This window comes from Musa acuminata, chromosome BXJ3-3, assembly GCF_036884655.1.
Source record: "Musa acuminata AAA Group cultivar baxijiao chromosome BXJ3-3, Cavendish_Baxijiao_AAA, whole genome shotgun sequence".
NCBI lineage: Eukaryota > Viridiplantae > Streptophyta > Magnoliopsida > Zingiberales > Musaceae > Musa > Musa acuminata.
The window spans coordinates 187,356-210,404 of NC_088351.1; the positions used below are offsets into that span (position 1 = coordinate 187,356).

The window sequence follows — 23,049 nt, forward strand, 5'->3', positions numbered from 1 at the left end:
TAAGACAGGCACTCGATAAAAAGAAGAAAAAAAATACAGGAACTCAATGGGCCATATCACAGATTCTAATGATTTGCACAACACACTGCACACCGTAAACAAGCCTTTTGTGCATACTTTGATTGAGGTACAAAACCAAGTTCGACATGTTCGTAAGTCAAGTGGACTCGAAGCTTCCATCTATCTTCGACGTGCATGGGACAACAGGAGGAGGTAGATGCTCAACAAGTCATGACACAAACAAGAGAAGGGGAACCGAATGACCTGATGGGTTACATGGAGTGAGACGCCACAAGAAAGGATGGCCAGTGTGTCATATTCTTTTCCATGTGCATAATATTCACATGATGTAGCAGCCCATCTGCGACTTTCTTTTCTTTTTCTTCTGCTTGGGTGGTTGAAGAACCACTTTAATGGCCGCATCGAAAACTGCCTTGACGTTCTGCACATGGCATTTTTAAAGAGCAGAAATATATCAGCGAGGCATTATAAGAGCAAAAGTAGGGTATAGAGAGAAGAACATACTTGCTGGGTCTTTGAACTGCACTCGACGTAGGCAGGAGCACCAATTAGCTTCCTCAACTCTTCCCCCTTGAAACATGTGAGAATTACCATAAGCACCTCGACAATGTTTTGGGAACAAGATACACTAGAAGGGAAAGGAAACTTTTAGTTCTTCAAGTTGCAGGATTTTCTGCAACTCCTACCTGAGCAGTACTAATTGGTACAGCGCTAGGGTGATCTATGAAGAACTGGTCATCATCGCGGAGATCTGCCAACAAAACCATGCACTGTCAGTTGAAGAACAAGAAGCCAAAAGAAAACACACCAGATCAAGATAGCATTGATAAAGTGCTTGTGTCCAACTAAAGCATAATTTGCTCTCTTTACCACTGCCGTGCACCACCATGTGATTCTACCTACAACTATCGCATTTATATCTCAACTATTTCTGATATGGTTAAAGAAAGGCTTTTTCTTATTGTTCCAAAACTTATCACATTTATATCTCAACTATTTCTGATATGGTTGAAGAAAGGCTTTTCTTATTGCCCTGAAATTTCACCAAGCATTTGTCAGCCAACCTAGCTCATACATGATACTAACTCCAATTGTTTTGCTTTATGTGAATATATTAATTTGATAATAATAACTTGATTTCTTACACCTAAAACATTGATCTGACGGTGGTATACCAAACCAATTTACTAAAAATTGAGAATTTAAAATATCATCCGACATATTTTTACACTCAAAACATTAGTATGGTGATGGTTTACCAAACCCATTTACGAAGGTTGAGGGTTCGGAAACTTATTTGACATATTTTTCACACCTAAACCATTGGTCTGATGGTCATATAGTAGACCAACTTGCCAAAGACTGAGGATTTGAAACCTTATCCAATATACTTATTCCTTAAATATTAATTTGATGATGTACCAAACCCACCTACCAAGGGTTAAGGGTTCAGAACCTGATATATTTCAGAATGTGCTAACTAGCCTAACTAGTAAAGACATTGTCATATTATCGCAAGTTCCTGTGATCAAAACTCATCTTCATCACATACCCTTTGGCCTTTGCTAAAGATCCCTTGGTTTCTCTTACTGATTTTTTCACAATTATACCATTTAAATGCTCCTCGTGCGCCTAATTTATAACATTTTGCTCCAAAATGCCAATTACACATGAAACACTGCTTCCAAACTGCAATATGAACTATTAGCCTTCTCTCAGTAATGCTTGTTAAGGCCAAATGGCGATGATGGCTAAACTTGTCTACAGCAACTAGTGCATTCAATAAAACATCTTTCCATGTTGCCAAAACCTTCATATCTATGGTTGAAGCATCCACTTTGGACTCTAGAGGTGCAAATCCATACTCGAACAATCTAAGTTGACCATCTGGATGCATGAACCAGAACCAGGCTAAGGAAATTTGCTTGTTATAATATCAATTCGAGTTAAAGAGCATATGTTCCCTTGATATCAGAATTTAGACCAATCTGACCTACATTCCCTCCTCTGCAGAAAATAAGCAAAGAGCGCAATATCTTCCATTTTGACCTGATCTGACACGACTGATTAAATATATGGGTTTGTCTGGATCAAGAAATCCTGATCGGATGGTGAGTCAGGTTGAATGCTGGTAGAGTTGGTCTTGGGTCAGCCTTGTATACTCTTACCATATATACAAATGCAATGGATCAAAACTCCACAAAGATTCTTCAACCCACGTGTCAATCTTAATCTAACTTATCAACTCTTCTCTAAGATGATGGTGAAAGACAATGCCAGAATACAAGAGGAGCTCATCGCCTTACACCATCAATTGTACCCAGTCAATAATAGAAGTCAACAAAAGATGTTCCTTTCCACTAATTCCAGCATATCTCAGATCATGAAAAAGATATGGCTCTACACTATTGAAACTGGGGAAATCCAATGATTGATGAAGTCCACAGAAATATTCCTTACCAATAATTCCAAAAAAATAAAATAAGAATGAAAATACCACTAAGAAAACCATCACATATGCTAATAAATCATGCCTTCTATTGATCAAATGCAAGAATTGACAAACAAGTACATGACTTATTTTTGTTTGTATCAAAAAACATGAGTTGGAAAAGGCTGAAAAAAAAGGAATTAGCCTACTTAGATCAAGAGTCAAAAATATGAAAAAGTTATTTCTTGTTGCATTGCATTGTCATATATATTACAAAAATCAAGAGATGCTTCATATTAAAATCTTTGCATATTTATCCTGTTTGCCACAATAAATCCAAATAAATTGTAATTATTCTTTCAGACCATTGCATGAAACAAAAACATATAAAAAACAACTTTTCTCATGAAAAATGAAAAAGATTGTAGAATTTAAGCACGTGTTAATTGTAGGGAACTTTCAAGGATAGGATGAATGAGATGTTATAACTCTGAGAATCTGAAGGGCATTCAAGGTCTATACTAAAGCAAGTTTCTTTTCCATCCTTTATAGAAATAAAAAAAACCTCAATAATTAAATAAATGTATCGTGCAAATGCAATGGTGATCCTGAACAGTGATGTACAAAATGTACTAATAATGAAATAAATAAAGTAGGTAAATAAAATAGTAAATAATTATGCTATACCTCTAACAATAACCAACTGGCTTTGTTTCATCAGAATCTGGCTTTATGGAGCCATGATAGACATGTAATTGTAAATACCAAATTGGATCACTAGTCTTAGAGCAAAGACATTGCTAGTGTTGTATACAGAAAAAAAAGAAAAAGGAAGAATGAGGGAAGGGGAACTCGTGCTAGATTGAAGGGATATTTCCAGCCATGGACCATGACCAATAGCCACCATAAGTTCTTCACAGTTGACTGTAAAAGTATCATATTAGACTAAAGCGTAACAAGCCATACAGTATGGTACACATCTGGACACTCAAAAACTTACTAAAAATTTGATTATTTTAGTCAATACCAAAGAACTGTTGGTACACTACCATGTCAGATACAAACTTGGACATACATGGTCAATATACCATGGTATAAGTAGATTTTTTTTCTTAAACTGTCTTCAGATAATTTAGTTCTTTGAATGCTCAAGGCAATGCATTGCATAACAACATAATAATGGCAATAGAATTATCAATGTCAAGTAAGAATAAAGGTTACTTGCTTCATAGTATAATGACTTAAAGAACAACATAGCATGTAAACACTGAATATTATTTTGAGTTCAAATATGCATTGATACAATCATATACTTGATCAGAGACATCAAGTCATGAAGATTACCAAGCTTTGTTCCAACAAGAATTATAGGCACACCTGGGGCATAGTGCTTCAGTTCAGGAATCCACTAAAAGGTAAGCAAAGGTAGTCAGCAGAAGAAGCAAATTTGACAGACAAGAAATCAGTATGATGCAAAGAAAAAGTGGAGGACAAGGTTTTTGCCTTCTTAGCCACATTTTCATAGCTAGCTTTACTTATGAGAGAGAAGGCCAGCAAAAAAACATCTGCACCTCGATAGCTCAAAGGTCTTAGCCTGTTGTAGTCCTCTTGACCTGTTCCATCAAAGTATAACATTATAATGGGTGCTATATAATACAAATAGAGGCCAGGGAAAGAAAGAACCAAAATGAATAATTAACTAAAAGAAAATTCAAAACATTACCTGCAGTATCCCACAAACCTAGATTAACTGTGTTCCCGTCAACCACTACATTTGCACTGAAATTGTCAAACACGGTAGGGACATAATCCTGTCACAAAAAAAAAGAAGCCTTGAGCACATTCATCTCTCTAAGCTTTAACAGGTGGAAAAAAGTTCATAAAGAAAATATTTCCTTGTATAAAAATTGTCTTGAGTAAATGAACTTCACAGGACTGGATGCTTCAATATACGAAGTATATATTGGAATAAGGTTTGTCCATTTCCAGATCCAGGAAGAAAAGAAATAGGTTCATGTCTAAAATGAGTAATGAAATAGGCTTTTCTGGTGCATGATTTATCACTTTTCAAAGCAAAATTGATGCTGAGGACCTGGTACAGAGCGTTGTCTCAGATTCAACGCCAGGGAACCCAATCTAGTAAGCATGTGCACATGATTTCTAATTGAGTGATGTTCGTAGATTTTGCAGCAGCAACATAAAATCGACATAATTCTTTGCAGGAACCATTGCCAGGAAAAGAAATAGGCAAAGATCTTATTTTGCGAGTAAAAACCAGATAAAAACATCGGTCAAAAGCAATAGCATATTATTGACATATTGTTGCAAAAGTCAGTTAAATGGCTATTCAAACCGGAAAAATTAAGTTAAGATTTTTCCTTCGTTCAGTTTTCGGATCGGACAATTCAACCACAGGCGCTATCCAAAACAAACACAGATCAGAAAAGACATGAGCACTAAAAAGAAATCTTCTTTTGAACCACTAGTTAACCTCCTCCGTCGCTCTCCTCCCTCAAGTCTAGACCCCAAAAGGGGCCCAAAAACTGCAGTTTTGTCCTACAAATGAGATGGGATTGGTTGGGCACTGACCGTGGGGAATGTGTTGCTGGTGTACGATATGAGCATGCAGGTCTTGCCGACGGCGCCGTCCCCCACCGTGACGCACTTTATAAACCTGGACGCACTCATCTCCTCCTCCTGCCCCTTCCCACCTCAAAAAGCTGCCTTTGCCCCTCCTCCTCCTCGGACGCGTGCGACTCGGCCCTCCTCGCGGCTTCAGCTAGCACGCATCTGAAAGCCCCAAAGAGCAAGCCCCACATCCGTCAGCCGACTCAAAGGCCCCCATGGGGGACACAGGCGAGGGAAGAAAGAAGCCCTAAGCCTGTCCCTGGAGGGAGAGGAGATCCACGAAGGGATATCTATCTTCTCTCTCTCTCTCTCTCTCTCTCTCGGCCCCTTGTTCTTCCACCTAGAAGAAATGACGTGGGTGAGCAAGAGAGAGGGAGAGGAGGCGCACCTTCGGGTGATGGGGATTGCAAGAGAAGCTTTGCCAGGAAGGGCGCGGTTGAAGCGGTCGCCGAGAGAGAGAGCGGCGATTGGCATTAAGAATGTGAAGGGGGAGTGCTTATATCGGGGAGTTTGTGGTGTGAATTATGCGTACAGATCATCTACAGGAGACAAACGAGAGAGAGAGAGAGAGAGAGAGAGAGGGAGGAGAAGACTGCTGTTAATTTACACAGTTCAGCGCCAGCTAACATCACCGCTTTCCTCATTAAAAATGCGTTTGCTTTGATGCCGTAAATAAATAGTCAGCAATGGATCGGTTATCAACGTTAATTTGGTTCAATCCATTTATCGACCGATCGAATTGCATATATTAATATTTTGCAAAATAAAATACATAATATATTAATATATCATAAATACAAAATATATAAAGAATGTTATCAAAATAAATACGAAATAAATGTACTGAAGGGATAAAGTAGTAATAAACACAACAGATAAATGTTTTCTTTCATTGGTATAAGTAAAAAAAAAAATATTTAAATATCATTGAAATTAAAATATCTTTTGTAGTCAATGAAAATTCGGAAGATTCATTTTTTTTTATAGTAAACAAACCACTCTAGAATTTGTATTTTTGTTGGTCTATAATTGTATTTGAAATAAAATTAATGTATATATTTTTTTAATAATCAAAATAAAAATGTTATAAAGGATTAGATGAATAAAAAATAATGTAATATTATATTTGAAATACATATTAATGCATAAAAGCAAAAAATACTTAAAGACACTAGCATTTATTGAAGGTCATATTCTTCAAGCTACTGTGGGAGTGAGTGACACATTTGATAATTATATTTTCTTAAAACAAATCTTTTTAAATGAATTGTATGAGTAATTCGATCTTTTTACACTCAAAATTATATGATTAGCGTAATTCGATAAGTTTGCTTGTTAATGACTATGCACCTCACTCTTATTGTTCTTGCTTGTGGTATAAAAACGTCCTTAGCCAGTGATCAACGGAAGAAGTCATGGACCAATAGAAAAAACGTACGAAGGAGACAACGACCAAGGGTGAAGGTGCATGCGGGACCACGACGAAGGCAACATAGGTTCAATAGACGTAAAGGTAAAATTATCTTTTACGAGAAAAAAAAAAAGACACTTTACGGGATCGTTTGAAAATGAAGCATTACTAAAAATTTTTCAAACTAGTAGTTTTTTTCTGAATATGATATGATGTTATTATTTTAAGATATTACATTTACTTTGTTATATATTTTTAAACCGAATTTGGATTCCTCTGTCGTGACAAATGGAGGAGCTAATGAATGATGTTTACATGAAAACTTACCGAGCAGTCCACAGTGCGGGCTTGGTGGGATGGTTAGGCCCTGCAAAACTGTCTCCGCAGTTCCTTCCATCGCAAGCATTGATCTACCAACCAACCTACATATGACAAACTGGTAAGTGGATAGAACAAAACTAATGGTCATCAATCTTTACAAGTGTAAATTCTTTGTCATCTCATCTCCAAGAACCATAATTTGGCATCCATGAACACCAATTAAACTCGAACCCAATTGCAAGAACATACCACTGGATGGTCATCCTTCATCTTCTGCGCGATCTCTATCTTTGCAGACCTTTCCATATGGAACTGCAAGCATAAACGAGAACATCGCCCAGAGGAATTCAGCAGCATATCGATTGTTCTTGGCGTAAGCATTTATACAAACACTTTTTTATATTTTCGATGAAACTTACCAGATACTGCTGTGTTCCTTTCTTAGGATCCGCAAGCAAATTATGGATTAGGCTCACACAAGAACTCGAGTCACTTGTACAATGTACTTGTATCCTAATGATTAGCACATAACAACCAAACATAACCATACTGATCGACAACAACTGAGTAGATTCTACAAAATGAGACATCCTATTTGATTAGCACATCATATGTGCACAAAACATATTACAAAATTGATCAACAACAGCTCCGCGATTTCCACATGGGAAGTCAAGTGGAAGCATAAACATAAAAAGTATAAAACTGATAAGAACTCGATAATTACTACGTTATCTACGGAGACATGACATCTTGGTGATTGGCGCAGCGCAAACAACCCAACATGGCCATAGTACAAAATTGATTTAACTCCTCGATAACTTGTACAACATGATTACCTATCGTGACATCCCAGTGTTCAGTGCATCATGATTATAGTACAAAACTGATCAAGAACTCGGGTTCCACATAAACATAGGAGTGATGGTCATCACACTAATTCGGAGACCTGTTTGTGAAATTGCCTCCTGATGATAAACCGTATACAGTTTCAGTGTTCTCCAGGAAGAAGCCTCTTCGCATCGAGCACACGGTCCAAACTCCTCTGGTGGTTATACACCGACTCGAAGACCTGCATGCACACGCTGGCAAAGCCAGTCATTGCCTGGAAGACGTTGGGAAAACCTGTCTGCAAGTTGTTCAGTGTCATTGCTCTCGTCACCCCTACACTCTTCTCGTACTTGCTCTTCTCTTCCTCTGCCTTCGCCTTCAGAGCTTCCACCTTGGCTCGCTTCTCCAACACCGGAGATCTTTGTGCCATGCCGCCGTGACCTTCGGTTGTCGAATAGGGGCCAAACTTGGACTCCAGTGATCTCAGCTCTTCGGCTCTCTTCTCAAGCTCCCTAAATGCTACCTCCGACCTTTTCTTCTGCTTCTGCTCCTCCGTTTGCTGCATGACAACAGCATGGATCACAGTTAGGAAGCTTTTGATCCCCTCCGAGGCCACCTTGTCTGGAATTCGATCAAGTGCGAGTTGCCACTCTTCGCACAGCGAGTAGATCTCTGGGTTCTGCCGGCTTTGAGCGAGAGAATCATGGTGGCACTGGAAGAGAGAGAGGCGGAGCCACCCCGTGAGAGCATGTACATACTCTCTCTGGGAGTTGACGAGGCTGCAGAATGCAGAGTACCAGTTCTCCACCTCCAGCTCGAGCTGGAGAGCAGCCTGCCGATGGATGTTGCTTGTGGGATGAGAGTTCAGTGCACAGTTCAAGTACTTCAGTTGCTGAACAATGTGTGTCTGCACCTGATGGCACTCATACATGCTCCTCCACATGCTCATCAAACTGCATTGTGCAAGGCAAAAACACTGTTGGCAAATGCATAAAATAGAGAACATTAGGTAGCACGATGATCTGACAACTTTGTGACATGGAAATCAAGCAGAATGTCATGAAAGATACTGAATCACAAGCTCAGAGAATCACAGACTAGTGGTGGAAGTTCATAGCATGTGACATGGTGTTTCTTTTTAGCTCTAAAAAACCATTTTCTTCAGTCTGTTCAACTTGAGCCAAATCCTTCAAAACTATTTTTCTCCAAACATGTCCTGAGGTCCCAATTGGATGTTGGTAAACACTAATTTAGAAAAATGAGAAGCACCTAAAATTGAACAATGGTAAATTGCTGAAGAACCATAAATACTGTCTAAAGGTAAAAGCAACTAAAGATGGATCCAAGTTAGTTTACTTGGGATGTTGTGACATATCGGAATCATAAATTGATAATGAACAACCAAATAATCACCAACTTGACTCCTAGATATTGGAGAAACCTACAGGAATGCATTCTGATCATGCAAAGCTCAAAAGAACACATATACGTATCCTACACCTGCCATTTTAATTTGCAAAATCATGTAGCATCACAATTTGGTTTCGTTAGGTCTGCTTGTGCAAATGACATCAATGTCTCAGTCGAGACAAAGTCCTTTGGACAAAGTAACAGTAGTAGATGAGTCAGACCATTATGGTGCTGAAAGCAGCATCTTCTTTCTAGGTGCTCCTATTTCCACACTTATATTTTCCTAATTACCCTTGGAACCGTGGGATCAGATGAACATTGTATGAAGATTTTAAAGGCTATGCAACTGAGGAAGTGCAAAGGAAGAGTAACATCAGCTAGAGGTAGCACTTCAACTTTTCTCTCACTTAGTTTAGCATTCTTAGGATATCTGACAGTCAACTCCACAAGCAAGTATCAAAGTGTCTCGGACAACCACTTGACCAAGCAAATGCATGATATCATATGAGCAGAAACGGGAAACATGTGAGCTTTTTAAATTTTTTTTTTCTTGTGTGTGTCAGAGAGAGAGAGAGAGAGAGAGAGAGAGAGAGAGAGAGAGAGTAACCCAGTAAGCAGTTCAAGAAGCTGAGGGAAGAGCTCAGACTCCCTCAACTTAATGATCTCAGAGGTGGTGGTCTCTATGGCCTGGGAGGCTACCATCATCTTGGACTCCAGCCTCTCAATCTCCATCTTGTTCTTCTCCATCTTTACATAGTCCACTCCTCTGACCTCTTGCTTCCTCAATAATGCCACCCTCTTCTCATGCTCCCCCCGGATCATCTCAGCATTCTGTGGTAAAAGACCGTCAGCAAAAACCCATATGATCTATCTTCTCGATCTAGCAATAGTATAAGCGGTCCATGTGATCAATTAATTCAGCTTGTGTGTCAATCTTGGATGTCCCAAGAACAAAAGATGCGTTGTGATGTAATAGATTACTGTGCATAAGATCTGATCAAGCAAATAGACACGTGGTTTTCCTTGTCTGGGAATTATAGCTTGGCATCAGGCAACTCATGACAACAATGGCGAGTGAGCAAGGACTTCGAGGTAGCCATCGTACCTTGACTTCAAGGAACAGCTTCTTCTCCCAAGCATAGAGCTTCTCCACAGTGGAGGTGTGGCTCACATTCCCGATTCCAGCTCCAACCCCACTTCCAAAGCCCCTAACCATCTCACCTCTGCAACTCCCAAACCTGGTGAAACCACCATTAGTCTTTGAGTCGGATCTCCAAGACCAATTCAAGGGGTTCAAGTTCTTGCCGTAGCTACTCATCTTTGCTGCATTTGCAAAAAGTAGCAACACTCATTCAGATCAAAGAAAAAAGCATATATGTACGTAACTAAAAAGGAATGATGGAACTCGCCTGAGAGCCCCTGGTTGGAGGAGAAATCACTGTTGGGAGCTTCCAGTGTGAGTGAAACACGACTTCCGGCCTCCGTGGCCTTGAGGAAGTACTCATCGAGCTCCTTAACTATCTCGGAGAGATCTTTCTTGCCCCTTGGGACGACCACCATGGCAAGCTCACTGGTCGATTCCTTCGAGTAGCCGCTGACCACTGATGGCGGGGGCACCACGGCGGGTGCCGCGGTGACTTCCGAGACGGTGGTGGTGACTTCCTCCCACTCCTCTTCCGTAGCCGAGCAAGAGGAGCGCGGGACGAAGGGGTCCCAGAAATCCCAGCTCGAAGAAAGCGGCGGCGGAGGCGGGGGGGGAAGGATCGGGGAGGCGGTGACCGAGGAAGTCCAGTTGTCGGAGCTCGGGCTCATTGGTGGATGCGACGAAGGGGGAGCTGATGGCCGCGGCGGCGGCGGCGGAGGGGGAGGTGGGGGAGGGGGAGGAGGCGGAGGGGAGGGTGGGGGTGGTGGGGACGGGGAAGGAGAGGGGAAGGGAGGCAGGTGGTGGTGGACGAGGTCGAGATGGGTCTCGGCATTGGCGAACTGGAGGAGGGCGGCGCCAGTGGCGCGGAGGGATCGGAGGTAGACGGAGTGCGCAGCGGCAAAGGCCCGCCGCCCCAGCACGAGCTGCTTCATGTATCGCCGCCGTGCTTTGCACCGCGACACCACTTCCTTCCTCTCGAGCCTCGAGTGGCAACACCCCATCTCCCCTCTCTCAGCAGAAAGCCGCCTCCTTTTACTCTCTCTGATCGACGCCAGCCACCGCCTCGTCCTCCTACCTATACCACCACTACCGCTACAACCTACGCTTCTTGTCGTTTGTGACCCTTCCAACACAAATGTGGTTCCTTTTTCCACTACAACGGAAGACAAAAGCCTACACCTTTCCTCTTCCTCTTCGAGCAAACCTCGGAATATACTTAGCAGGGACGTTGTGTCTCCGCAACGATCCTCTTAGCTTTCTTCCCTGAAAGAAAGCTTATAGCATCTCCATGGAAACAAAGCGTATCAAATCACCCTTGGAAGAAGGTTCAAAGAGCGCCCTCTTCCTTGCGAAATCTCCCCTTTCTCATACTGCTCGGCTAATCTCAAATCCCCCGAAGCCCTTTTTCTCCTTGCAACAAGAATGCACACAAAGCTTCAATTTTTTTTGTGCCTCTAATTCCTTCACAGGATCACAGCCTTCCAACCTCTTCAGCTTCTCCTCATCTGTGCAGTATCCAGCTGCGTCGCTCTCTCTCAAGCACAATGGTGGAGAAACGGAGGCACTCGAGAAGCAGAGTAACAGTCGGAGAAGAACTGAGACATTTGACTCGGTCGGGGAGCGTGCAAGAGACTGGTCCAGCGGGGCTACTTTTACCGTATTGTCCCCACTTCCCTCAATCCTGGCTCAGAAAACCTTTTGCTGGCAGCCGTCGGATGAGGGGTATTCGCGTCAATATCCTCGTTCCAACGTTCATGTGCCAAATTTAAAGGGCGGGCGTCTCGTTATTGTGGGAGATCATATATGGGCAGTTTTGGTATTTCGTAGCTAGCTTGGGTTATTGTTCTTTTCGGGGAGGTGTGAGAGCGGGAGCAGGAAGCGACTTAATATAATATTATAATAATCCAATATTATGATCCACAAAAGCTTTAAAAAACACAAAAACAAAAACAAAAACAAAAACAAATAATTAATTAATTTCATCTAAGCTTAAATAGTACATGGAAATTATTTCGTATTGGCATCAACGTGATGGTGACATGGCATTAAGTTGTGATCTACGTAGGATGATATAGATTAAACGAATAGGTATCTGAATTCAGAACTTTTCCTAGATGACAAAATTCAAAATTTAGGAAACCTATTAATCACATTTGAAATAAATCGAAATATTCAAAAGGTATATATAGTTGGATTCGAATTCAGTTGTCAATCCTAGATAATTACTGAGTTAGATTTTGGTTGGATATTCACGTATATTCATCTTCATCCAGTGGATTAGGAAACTTTTTTCTACTTAGCAAATCTTTTATATATGTGAAGAAGATTCATCAATTTTTGAAGGTATTTATAGTGTTTACGATGTTAACGAAACCTACATTTTGAATGGTTTTTAGAAAATTAGATGTTTTTAATGTGCATTCGACGGGGTTTAATGTATTTTTTATATGGTGAATATCTGAGAAAGGTTTGAGCTTTCTGCTTCCTTCTCAGGATTTTAACAAGTAATTTTTTATCTAATAATCTATTATCTTTTTCACTCTTTTTTTTTCTTCTATGAATCAATTAAACTATTGTTTTGTAATACTTTCAATAATATCAGGAAACACTATGACACAAATAAAAACACTTTTATGTTTTCTAGTACGTTAACATAATTACTCGATAAGCATGTCCAATTTACTTAATTAAATATTAAAGTAGGGTAATTAGTATAATCACCCATATCTAAAGCTTAATCCGCAAACATTCAAATTCGATTCAAAAAATATTCCGATTTAGGATAACAATACCTCAATTCGTCTCTCTCGCGTGCAACCGTAGCTTTCCATCGGGGATTTCTCAACAACAAAACATATAAGTCTCAAATTAATCCATCTACAACATCAACATGGATGCATAAAACATGCTAACTTATTATTGGTGAAGGTGAGCTCGAGACATGGCTGAGGTTACACGGAAGACTCTACATATGTTCGCATACATGTGCTACAGTGGCCAAAAAGGGTCATCAAGATGGGAAGCTGATGCTTCTCGTTGTTGCTTGGCAGCGTCTGCTTCCATCCACCAAAAAAGGGCATCGGAGTAAGGGGTTTAGGCATACAGGAGGCCGGAGGAGAGGGCCATGAGGAGGACGGCGGCCTCCTCTTCTTCCCCAAGCATGCTTCTCCTCCAGCCCATCCTCCTACTCTGCTTCTGGATCGTGGATCTGTGTTCCCACAACCCCAGCATCCGGAGCTTGAGAGGCGCCCCCACCTCAATCTTCTCCTTCTTCGACCCCGGCGCAGCGACTCTTCTGTTCTTCCGGTATCGGATACCACACGCGTTGCAGAGCGACTGAAATCAGACATCGGGAATCAGCAAATCATCCAAGCAGAGAGCTCTATCCAAGAACAGAACCAGATCGGTAAGTACCTTGGGACCGGAAGGGCCGGCTCGCCAGAGAGGGGTTCTGGTGGTCCGGCAAACCGCGCAGCTCTTCGTCGGGCAATCACTGCTACTTGGATCCGCAGATCCCGCAGACTGCAGGCCGAACCGAAGCAAGAAACGTATGAGTCACCCGAACACGAATCAATCGACGCCAAAACACAACATCGAAAGAAGCACAAGGAAGCATACCATCAAGAAACTTGGATCATCCATCCTACCGAAGCAATATACAAGTGGCAAGATCACTGAGATCTGCTGCTGCGGTTGCGGCTACTGCAACTTGTTCTATCGAGATCTCCACCTTCGATCTCTGACCGCTGTAAGGAAGGGAAGAAAGGATGCTCCTCGGAGTTCCTCGAATGGATCTCGCGAGAGGGGGGGGAGGGAAGAATGGAGGGAAAGAGAAAACGGTGGAGGGAACGCTGAGCCAAAAAGCGGCATTTATCGTCGTTAACTGGTTCAGGTTAACCAACAAGCTTGCGGTGAACCGAGCAGATTTCATGATGGCTTGTTTAAGGTGCGTCGGGGGAAAGGCTTGTGGCGCACGCTACCGCGGGGGAGTAGAGGAATAGCATTATTTAAATCCTCGTGCAGGCGTATTTTACCGCATCGACCAATACGGTGAGAACAGCCGGGGATACGAAGTGCTGCGCCCAACAGCGGCGTGCCTCTCGTGGATGACGTGGCGCGTATTGGCCCCGAAAAAGTGGGGTCGAAGCGTCCTGGGATCTCGCGTCGTAGGCGGTGCGGTGGTCGAGGGGGTTTGCTGTCGGACATGTTCTAGCGGATCCTGCACCGCCGCCACGCCGCGCCTCCCTCGCGGAGCGAGCGGCGGCGGGCGGAGGAAACCCTAGAAAGCATGAAAAAGTCCTTAAATGACCAAACTGGCCTTGTCTTAATTGTCCAGTTTCCAAGACAAAGCGGCGTTTCGGTCATTCCAGAAGCCTAAGCTTCCACGCGAATGGCACGTGATAGTAAGGGGACGAGATTCCACGGCAACCATTGTGGGTTGGCGCGGTTCGAGTCGGTTCAGGTCGACCGTCGGGTTCAACTGGGCAAATTTTGATGCTGATATCAACTCCCCGTCAACTGAACTCAACCTGAATAAGACACATGCACCCAAAATAGTACACATAAGAAAGATGGAAAAGAGATATAATTCATCTGTGAATGAGAGATGGGCTTAAATCAGTATGATCGAGAGGTGTCTAAATGATTTGGGCATCACATTTTAAGGTAGATTTCATATAATTCTTTTTTTAAAATAAAAAAAATTAAAATGTATTTTAATTTACATAAGTACTAATTTATCCTATGTGAGTGGCATTATCAATTCTAATAAAATATTTCTTTTTTTTTTTTTTTGGAAAGGGGAGAGACCGCTTAGCTCTTTATTCTCTACGGATGATTTTTGTACACATTTGATTTAATCCTCAATGGATATATTTTTCAACATAATAATATTTGAATAATAATTATGTTTATAGATTAAATAAAAAATTTATTTATCGACAAAACTTGATGCATAATTGTCAGCTTGATAGAAAATAATAAAACATAATAGAGTATCACATTAACTAAAATTTAAATTAAAATTAATTTATGAATATTTTGATCATTCGGTTTTTGCCATCGTAAAGAGCTCCCATCTTACTACTACTACGCTTAATCCATCTCGAAATTTTTTAACCTACAATTTTGTTTGGAGACAATCTTGAGAAATATCTCATTATAGGAATAGAGACGTTGAAGTTTGGGTACACTTTGCGATTCTTATCATACGATATGACATCAACAATCAACTAGGAAGAGGTTGGGTCGATATTTTACTTTGGCATACGTCATCGACACCATAACCTAACCTAACACATGTCATCTCTTTATAAATCGTTGCCTATTTAAAATATAGTCGTCAATCGATCTAACGATCGAAAGACAAATCAGTTTTGACGTCTATAAACGGATTTACCTAAATATCGTCAGTGACTATGACCGTTGGATGAGGATACTCTGTAAGCATGTTACGGTAACCTCTCGGTGACGACCCCCCAAGACACCGAACCCGCGACTGGGCCGGACATAAGACCGGTTTGAGGAACCGGTGATCGAAGTGGTGCTTGGATCTTAGCAAGGGCCATGTACACCTCTGGGTGGGCCTAAGCTGAACCGGCCCATTGTGGTGGCAGAATGTGATATCCCGATTTTGCCCTCGAGAAACCCTAGATGGGAACAGACTTGCATTTACGCATTTTGCATCCGCCGCCACGTTTCTTCACCTCCTTATCCCTTTGCACTCGCGACGTAGCACACCACAAGCCCAAGGAGAAGAGAGGCGAAGGAGATGGTGTCGCTGAAGCTCCAGAAGCGGCTCGCCGCGAGCGTCCTCAAGTGCGGCAGGGGGAAAGTGTGGCTCGACCCCAATGAGGTCAACGATATCTCCATGGCCAACTCCCGTAAGAAGCTCTCCTCCTCCCGCCTTGTGGCCGCCACTCTACCTCGCTAGTCTCCGATTCGATCTTGTCCTCTGCTCAAACATATGTATTTGGATCCGAGATGAGCTTCGGGATTCTAATCGGAGAGGATCTTGACCTTGTCCTTGTTACGAATTGATAATTATGAAGTAACATTTTTCCTGAAACATATGAATTTTTGTCGGCGATTTATTATCGCTATCGTCACTTGCTGAATATTATCTTAATTTTCATTGTCTTTCGTGAAAACCATTGATTTGTCATCTGCAAGTGCTCGTTGGAAGTCTGCTTTAGCTAAGTCATCAAGTTTCAACTTGAAATGCGCTGTTTAGGAAGAATAATCGAATTTAATTTGCTTTGCGTGCTGACGTAATAGTCAAAGTTGGAATTCTTGATTATTGCGTATTAGGATCATGGGGCATGCATGGACGCTTGTTGTTCGATGATACTACTAGATGTTATTGATGAAACTAATCTCCATAGGTAGGGTTCTTGATTTTTATCCTTCCATTCATGTTCCTTTCTTTTTTTTCCTTGACGTCTCAATCTTGTCAGATGTCTTAGCTTCACATGATTTGTGTTGGATACATCCAAGCCCCAGAAATGTGATCTTTAGTCTTTCTTCGTGGTGCTGCTATGAGTTGCTAGAGATGCAGTTGATTTTGGTCATCGTATCCAGTGTTACTTGTTTACCGGTTCCAACTCCACTTTCAAAACATTTTTTTGCTGGCAGCTTTACAAAAAGTTGGTAGGCAATAGCTGTGACGAACTCTTTAAGAACCAGACATCTTGGGTGTTTGATACTCTTCGATGAATCCGAAAGATGATTTGATGTGCCTTTGCTGTGATTTCATTAGTATGGTGGACCGAGAACAGATAGTGAGAGACTGATACGAGGAACTTGATAGTTCTTGGAGAACAACGAACCCAGACACGGAAGAGGGTTAAGGCCCTTGGTCAAAGATCTTTTATCATAAAAGACCCGTAACATTTGAACAAATCTTTTTATTGGGTACTAAGATTATCCATATAGGGATTGATAGTACTTGGAGAACAAAGGAAAGAGAAAGAGAAGAGGATTCAGGCTTTTGGTTGGAAAAACTATTTCATCGCAAAATAACTGACATTGAACAGATCCTCCACCGGAGACTAACCTTGTTGTAATTCGTCTTATTCAGGAACTGTTAGCTGACAAGATTTCTGTCCCGTAACCATTATTTTTAGATGAACTTGGGTTCTCGTAAAATATTGTGCCGTGGACTACTACACTCAGCGGAGCCTGCTCTTTATATTAGTTGTTGGATATAGGATATCAGCCAAAATCAACAAAGACATAAATAAATCAACATATTCATTGTGTTGATATGACTTGATCCATATCTACTTACATTGTAACACACATTTTGGTTGACTGAGGAGAATATGACAACAAAAGGTTAGGGATGTGAAAAACAACTGGCAAGAGAACAGACCAAATGGGGGATGGGGAGTTAGTGTTTTGTAGACGGTAGCACAGAATGTATGTGCTATCACAGAAACAGGGAAGACTATTAAATTGGATAATAGCCATTGCCATTCTTGTCATGCCTCTGTTACTGCCTTTTCTCCCTGGCCTAAAATCAATATTAGACTGCGGAGAAATAAGGTTGGTGCTCTAACGCCTTATGCTTATGCATTTCATTGTATCGACTGTTGCACATAAAAAAATGATCCAAACAAGTCATGGTCACTGATAATGGATTATGATGGTTTTGCATTGCAGGCCAAAACATTAGAAAGCTTGTCAAGAATGGTTTTATTATCAGGAAGCCCACCAAGATTCACTCGCGGTCTCGTGCAAGGAGGGCACTGGAGGCAAAGAGAAAAGGGCGTCATTCTGGATACGGTATCAATGTTGATTCTAGTCCATCTTGATTTGACTTTCTTTTTATGGATCTTTCTCATTTTATAGGGAAGCGCAGGGGCACAAGAGAAGCTAGGCTCCCAACCAAGGTACTTTGGATGCGTAGGATGCGAGTTCTCAGACGGCTGCTGCGGAAGTACCGCGAGTCAAAGAAGATTGACAAGCACATGTACCATGACATGTACATGAAGGTGAAAGGTAATGTTTTCAAGAACAAGAGGGTGCTGATGGAAAGTATTCATAAATCCAAAGCAGAAAGGGCAAGAGAGAAGACCTTATCTGATCAGTTTGAAGCTAAACGAGCCAAGAGCAAGGCTAGCAGAGAAAGGAAACTTGCAAGGAGAGAGGAACGCCTAGCTCAGGTATGATCAAGTTTTTCTTGTGTGTTCCTTTGCTTATCATATCACATGCAACTTATTAGATTTGTTCTTGCTTACTATGCTTGTCCTCTCACTTATGTTTCTTTGATGGTTTCAAATTCTAAATGAGCTAAATTTTGGGGGTATCCTACTTAATCCAGACTGTTGCTCTTCTTTCTATTCATCTTTGAGGTTAACTTAACTAAATTCAACTTTGGAGGGACTTAGTGATGTATCTGTTTTCCTCTTTTTGGTTTTGTCAAAATTGTAGAAATATTTATTTGTTCGATTATATAAGCTGTAAATGATTATTTCAAAGGAAAATTTCACATGATGAAACTTTTTTGTTTGTTTGGTTTCTATTGGTTAAATTTTCTGAAAATTTGATCCTTTTCAAGAACTTGTTACTTATTAGTTTGTGAGGGGGCAACCAGTAATTCGGTTCACTGTTACCTCCAATTTTTTTTTATCGTTAGGCATTTTAGAGGTTTCTGCTGTTGTTTCTCTAATGCATTGGTAATAAATAAATATGTAGTGTAACATGTTCTTATAATTCCTTCGTTCTGTTGGTTCTGTATGCAAACAGGGGCCTGGAGACCGCATAGTTGCCACACCTGCTGCTATAGCAGAGTAAGGGATCCTTGTATGCAATTTTATTTAAAGCTCTGTTGTGCTTATATGCTCCTGAACCTGATGGTAATTACATTTATCATGCAGAGCCCCTAAGAAAGCTAAGAAGTAATGGAAAAGCTTTAGTTGCGGAATAGGTACAAGCTGCTAATGGTTCCTCCCTCCCTTCTGTTCTGCTTTCAAAACTATGCACGCCGCAGAAAAGCCCAAGAAGCTTTCATTTCACTTATTTTTGGTTCATTTCAAAATCCTTGTTTTGTTTTGGAGTTGGATAACCATGTGCTCTAGTTTAAAGTAATTCTTTTTTTGTCACTTAATCTTACTATGGTAACTGTTATCTTGTGTGGTATTTCCTGCCTGCCCTCCTCACATGATTGTCTATGAAGTCAGCAAATGATTTTTAGATTTGCACATACGTATTATTGGTGAAATTTTGATCATGTTAGCACCACCAATTCCCTGCTTTATAGAATGAATGAAATTGTTGTAGATTGGTAGAAAAACAATGCCTGATTCGGTAAGAATTGTCTGCCTCTGGTTTTGGTGAACTCTGGTCAAGATTTGGTCTACTCGTCAAGCCGCTAAACTGAATGGCAAAAATGTCCCGAGTGTTATTAGCCAATCTCCTTAGATAAACGACCTACGCAGGGTTGATAAAATCAATCGTCTGGAGTTATCCTCTCTTTTATACTACGATCTACTTTGTATGCCGACCTACAAAGGTCAAACAAATGTCACGAAACCACAAACCTCCCAACACCTATATTCTTGAAGTCTCATTTTCCTATCAACAGTTAAGTTCCTAGAAATTTTAGAGATCGTGTAACCCAATCGCTGGTAACAGCTAATGGGTGTGCCCTAGTTAGATAGCTCAAAAAATTGTTGAATCAAACATATCTGTAGCAACAAGATAAATAAAAAAAAAAGGAAAAAAAAAATCCAACTACCCTCGTTGAAAGCATATGCTTCATTCAAAGGGAACAAGTCAGCAGCTGCATAACACATCACGCCAAGGCATCTACATAACATTTCATAATGGTATGCCATTCTTCGGCTGTTAAACTTGCTTCGATAACATAAGACACCAAGATGATTGAGCTAACACACCAAAAGGTCTATCGCAGAAGAGCCATCATCAGATTGGCATTGCGAGAAATGTGCAACTCACAACTTTTAACCGAATTACCATTAAACAGACACTAGAAATGCAGTCCTCTGAAGTCGAAAATGTATAGATAAGAGTTTGGACATAAATGAGAAACAAAATGAACCTTCTGAATTTTGAAAATTAACCCACTAAGCAAGATTGACTAGAATGCACATCAGTCAGTCTTCCTCTTCACCCTCGTTCTCTGCAATGTTGAAGTACCGCAGCTCATAGATGCTGCGGTCTTTGTTAGAAGCAATGACTCGAAGCCAATCCCGTACATTATGTTTCTTCAGATACTTCTTTGTCAGGTACTTTAAGTACCTGTTAAAATATAGAATGTAAGCCAAATGATCTTGCAGAAAAGAATAACAGATAATTGTACACTGCCATAGGCAATAGGCAATAGTTACCAGACTACCAAACCAAGATTATTAATTACAAATGTTCCCCAACATCAGTAGCTGCAACATATTGCAGTAAAATAGATGCAAAAGAAACAGTCGCAACAAAAGTATCAACCTCAACCAGCATGATAGGGTCACAAAATCGAACATTCAGAGAGTTTCAAAAAGGCTGGACATCTTATGATGACATCTCAGATTCTTCGACACTGAATACAAATTCATTTCAGTCAGCAAATTGCTGAAAGTCATCTGAGAACCAAAAATAAAGACTTCGAAATGGAACCAATCTGGGATGTCTAACATAAAAGGTTCAAGTTTGTATTCTGAGTTCAGACCCGAACCCGATTGGGGCTAAGACAAGTAGATGGTTGCCTCGAGAAAAAGGTTTCTCCTCTACCCAATACCGTTAGTCATGTTAGCGGATGTTAAAGCAGAATGAATAAGAAAATTCTTAATAATTCTCTGATGTTAGGCAGTTGCTTCTTAGAAACAGTTCACTAGTTAAAGTTCTGCTGTCGAGGTAGTATCAAATTGAGTTCATTAAGGCCATTAATCAATTTTCTTTCAGCTTGAAGAATTCAACAAGTCATGTTAATTACCACCATAGTAAACATGAAGGCATGTCATCAAAACTAGATGAATACACATATAACCGATTGGCACATACCACAAGTTGCTGCAAATCATCAAGATAATAATTTCAATTTCATATAGCAAGATGACAGTCTTATCACTTCACAGAACGTATTTACAATTGCTAATTGTAATTAAAGATATTATGGACAACAAAAAAATCAATAAGCCTTTTATTTGAAACAAAAATCACAGCTCTTGGAATGGAAACAAAGCAACATTCAGATAAACCTAAAAGCAAAAAAAAAAAGGAAAAAAAAAAAGAAAGGAGAATAAGAACGTAAACACATTCAACATATGGGTAGCATTTACCTATGTGTTGGTAATCATTGTGAATGACTCTTGTATCATATTTAATATATACAAATAGATAAATGCATTGTATCATTATGAATGACTCTTGTATCATCAGTCTCAAATTTCCCCGCCACAAAAATGAAATGGCAGGTTACAGCTGCCAAATTTAATTCAACTTCTCTGAGAGCTGGGAAGAATTTTTTAGCCCCCATTGATCTTAATAAACAAGAAAAAAGTGCTAGACCTTAATCCGAGACTATTATCTTTTTTTAAGCATCGTTTCAATCCAAGAGACGAGCTTTCTTAACAAAATTGCCCTGTTAAATGACCAACACCACATAAAATTCGCACCCAACAGAAAACATCAAACTTGTGAGAAGTGGTTCACCACCAACTGTTGAAAAGCAGTTTCTCACTTCGGCGCTCCTTACGGTACTTCTCTAAGCCGATCAAACCATCATGGAAGTACCATAATCCTTGATCTAGAAAACTAATAAGGGCAAAGCAAAGGGAATCCAAGCGATCCGACGGAGATGAGACACCGGGATTACCTCTTGGAGAAAGGACCCTCGGAGGTGACGGTGATCTTGCTCTTGTCTCGGGTAACGGTGACGGCGTCGCCGAGGGCGCCGGCCTTGCCGCCGGCCACCTTAATCCGCTCTTGGAGAAACTTCTCCAGCGAGGCGATGTCCATGATCTTGTCCTCCACCGGCTTCGCGCAGTCGATGACGAAGGTCGAACCTTTCTTCTTCCCGCCCTTCGCGGTAGCCGACGCCGTCCCTCCGCTGCCCCGACGACTCATCCTCTCTGTCGAAGCAAAGCCGCCGCTCCTCTTAACGTTAGGGTTTCGGAGCGGCCGAGCTCATATTAGGTCCCTATTTATGCGAGGGACACGCGGCTCGTAGCCCTGGCCTGTTAAGATGTCCCGCGGTGGAAACAAACTTAATGGGCTACGCTTGCAATTATGTTGGCACCCATCCTATTTATGTTAGAGGGTACCCTCTGAAGCATTTTATGATTGAAATTAAAAAAATAGTTATAAGTTCATCAGATTTTTTGGATATTATTAGTTAAAAAATGGATTACAATTTCTTTATAAATGTTTTAATTATGATTTAATATATAAAATCGTAGCATCATTTGAGAAGATCAAATATTTATCTTATGAGATAAAGGAACAACTATGGAATTATGCTTTAATGACTCAAAAAATATGAGGTATGTAGATGACTTATCTGATTATTATATTAAGTTATTTTATGATTTTTAAAAAAATAACTAAAAATATTAAAAATAAACATGAGATGAATGAAGTAAAGATACACATTAAGGCAAGCTTAGAAATATTAAGGTTATGAATATCTAAACCTTCACCATGTTTAGGTTTGGTGATAGACTCCTAAGAAATGACATATATGTAGAAGACCTATCAAATTTTTGTAATAAGTTTATTAGGGGTGTTTTAACATTTATAGTCAAGTTTATAAGAGTGACCCATAGTTGAGATAAAAATAACATACCAAGTTTTTGTTGAATTTGTTAGTTAATATCACCAAAGACATATGTAAGTAATGTT

At 40.5% G+C, this 23,049-nt stretch overlaps 4 protein-coding genes across 4 annotated transcripts; 1 reads left to right on the forward strand and 3 right to left on the reverse strand.

Moving 5' to 3' along the window:
- Positions 1 to 61: 61 nt before the first annotated feature.
- On the reverse strand, positions 62 to 11,637 carry LOC103977405 (protein ALTERED PHOSPHATE STARVATION RESPONSE 1). Its single transcript, XM_065143747.1, has 14 exons — positions 10,463 to 11,637; positions 10,159 to 10,376; positions 9,661 to 9,884; positions 7,805 to 8,596; positions 7,232 to 7,325; positions 7,062 to 7,124; positions 6,819 to 6,927; positions 5,042 to 5,163; positions 4,176 to 4,263; positions 3,956 to 4,065; positions 3,797 to 3,860; positions 708 to 772; positions 526 to 591; positions 62 to 442 (listed from the first exon to the last, which is right to left on the reverse strand). Exons 1-14 carry the CDS (start codon positions 11,196 to 11,198, stop codon positions 341 to 343), a joined length of 2,853 nt encoding a protein of 950 aa, XP_064999819.1. The 5' UTR covers positions 11,199 to 11,637; the 3' UTR covers positions 62 to 340.
- A 1,455-nt stretch (positions 11,638 to 13,092) lies between these two features.
- Positions 13,093 to 14,045, reverse strand: LOC135632406 (GATA transcription factor 16-like). The gene is made up of 3 exons (XM_065140963.1): positions 13,816 to 14,045; positions 13,612 to 13,719; positions 13,093 to 13,533 (listed from the first exon to the last, which is right to left on the reverse strand). The coding sequence occupies exons 1-3, from the start codon at positions 13,837 to 13,839 to the stop codon at positions 13,291 to 13,293; spliced, it is 375 nt and encodes a 124-aa protein (XP_064997035.1). The 5' UTR covers positions 13,840 to 14,045; the 3' UTR covers positions 13,093 to 13,290.
- Positions 14,046 to 15,872: 1,827 nt separating this feature from the next.
- LOC135633534 (large ribosomal subunit protein eL19x-like) lies at positions 15,873 to 19,306 on the forward strand. Its single transcript, XM_065143088.1, has 5 exons — positions 15,873 to 16,079; positions 17,860 to 17,982; positions 18,049 to 18,362; positions 18,946 to 18,989; positions 19,077 to 19,306. Exons 1-5 carry the CDS (start codon positions 15,968 to 15,970, stop codon positions 19,099 to 19,101), a joined length of 618 nt encoding a protein of 205 aa, XP_064999160.1. The 5' UTR covers positions 15,873 to 15,967; the 3' UTR covers positions 19,102 to 19,306.
- A 799-nt stretch (positions 19,307 to 20,105) lies between these two features.
- LOC135633536 (large ribosomal subunit protein eL22z-like) lies at positions 20,106 to 22,327 on the reverse strand. Its single transcript, XM_065143090.1, has 2 exons — positions 22,025 to 22,327; positions 20,106 to 20,460 (listed from the first exon to the last, which is right to left on the reverse strand). Exons 1-2 carry the CDS (start codon positions 22,273 to 22,275, stop codon positions 20,316 to 20,318), a joined length of 396 nt encoding a protein of 131 aa, XP_064999162.1. The 5' UTR covers positions 22,276 to 22,327; the 3' UTR covers positions 20,106 to 20,315.
- Between the last annotated feature and the right edge of the window lie 722 nt (positions 22,328 to 23,049).

Bases quoted from the DNA above. Each gene is read 5' to 3' on its own strand.
- LOC103977405 (XM_065143747.1), bottom strand. From the start codon at position 11,198: ATGGGGTGTTGCCACTCGAGGCTCGAGAGGAAGGAAGTGGTGTCGCGG. The intron at 10,377-10,462 runs GCGAGTTCCATC...TTGCAAATGCAG, and splicing joins CTCCAACCAGGGGCTCTCAG to CAAAGATGAGTAGCTACGGC. The intron at 3,861-3,955 runs GCAAAAACCTTG...CTTACCTTTTAG, and splicing joins ATGAAAATGTGGCTAAGAAG to TGGATTCCTGAACTGAAGCA.
- LOC135633534 (XM_065143088.1), top strand. From the start codon at position 15,968: ATGGTGTCGCTGAAGCTCCAGAAGCGGCTCGCCGCGAGCGTCCTCAAG. The intron at 16,080-17,859 runs GTAAGAAGCTCT...TTTGCATTGCAG, and splicing joins TATCTCCATGGCCAACTCCC to GCCAAAACATTAGAAAGCTT. The intron at 17,983-18,048 runs GTATCAATGTTG...CTCATTTTATAG, and splicing joins AGGGCGTCATTCTGGATACG to GGAAGCGCAGGGGCACAAGA.
- LOC135632406 (XM_065140963.1), bottom strand. From the start codon at position 13,839: ATGGATGATCCAAGTTTCTTGATG. The intron at 13,720-13,815 runs GTATGCTTCCTT...TTCGGCCTGCAG, and splicing joins ATGATCCAAGTTTCTTGATG to TCTGCGGGATCTGCGGATCC. The intron at 13,534-13,611 runs GTACTTACCGAT...GTCTGATTTCAG, and splicing joins CCGGCCCTTCCGGTCCCAAG to TCGCTCTGCAACGCGTGTGG.
- LOC135633536 (XM_065143090.1), bottom strand. From the start codon at position 22,275: ATGAGTCGTCGGGGCAGCGGAGGGACGGCGTCGGCTACCGCGAAGGGC. The intron at 20,461-22,024 runs GTAATCCCGGTG...ATATTTTAACAG, and splicing joins GAGGGTCCTTTCTCCAAGAG to GTACTTAAAGTACCTGACAA.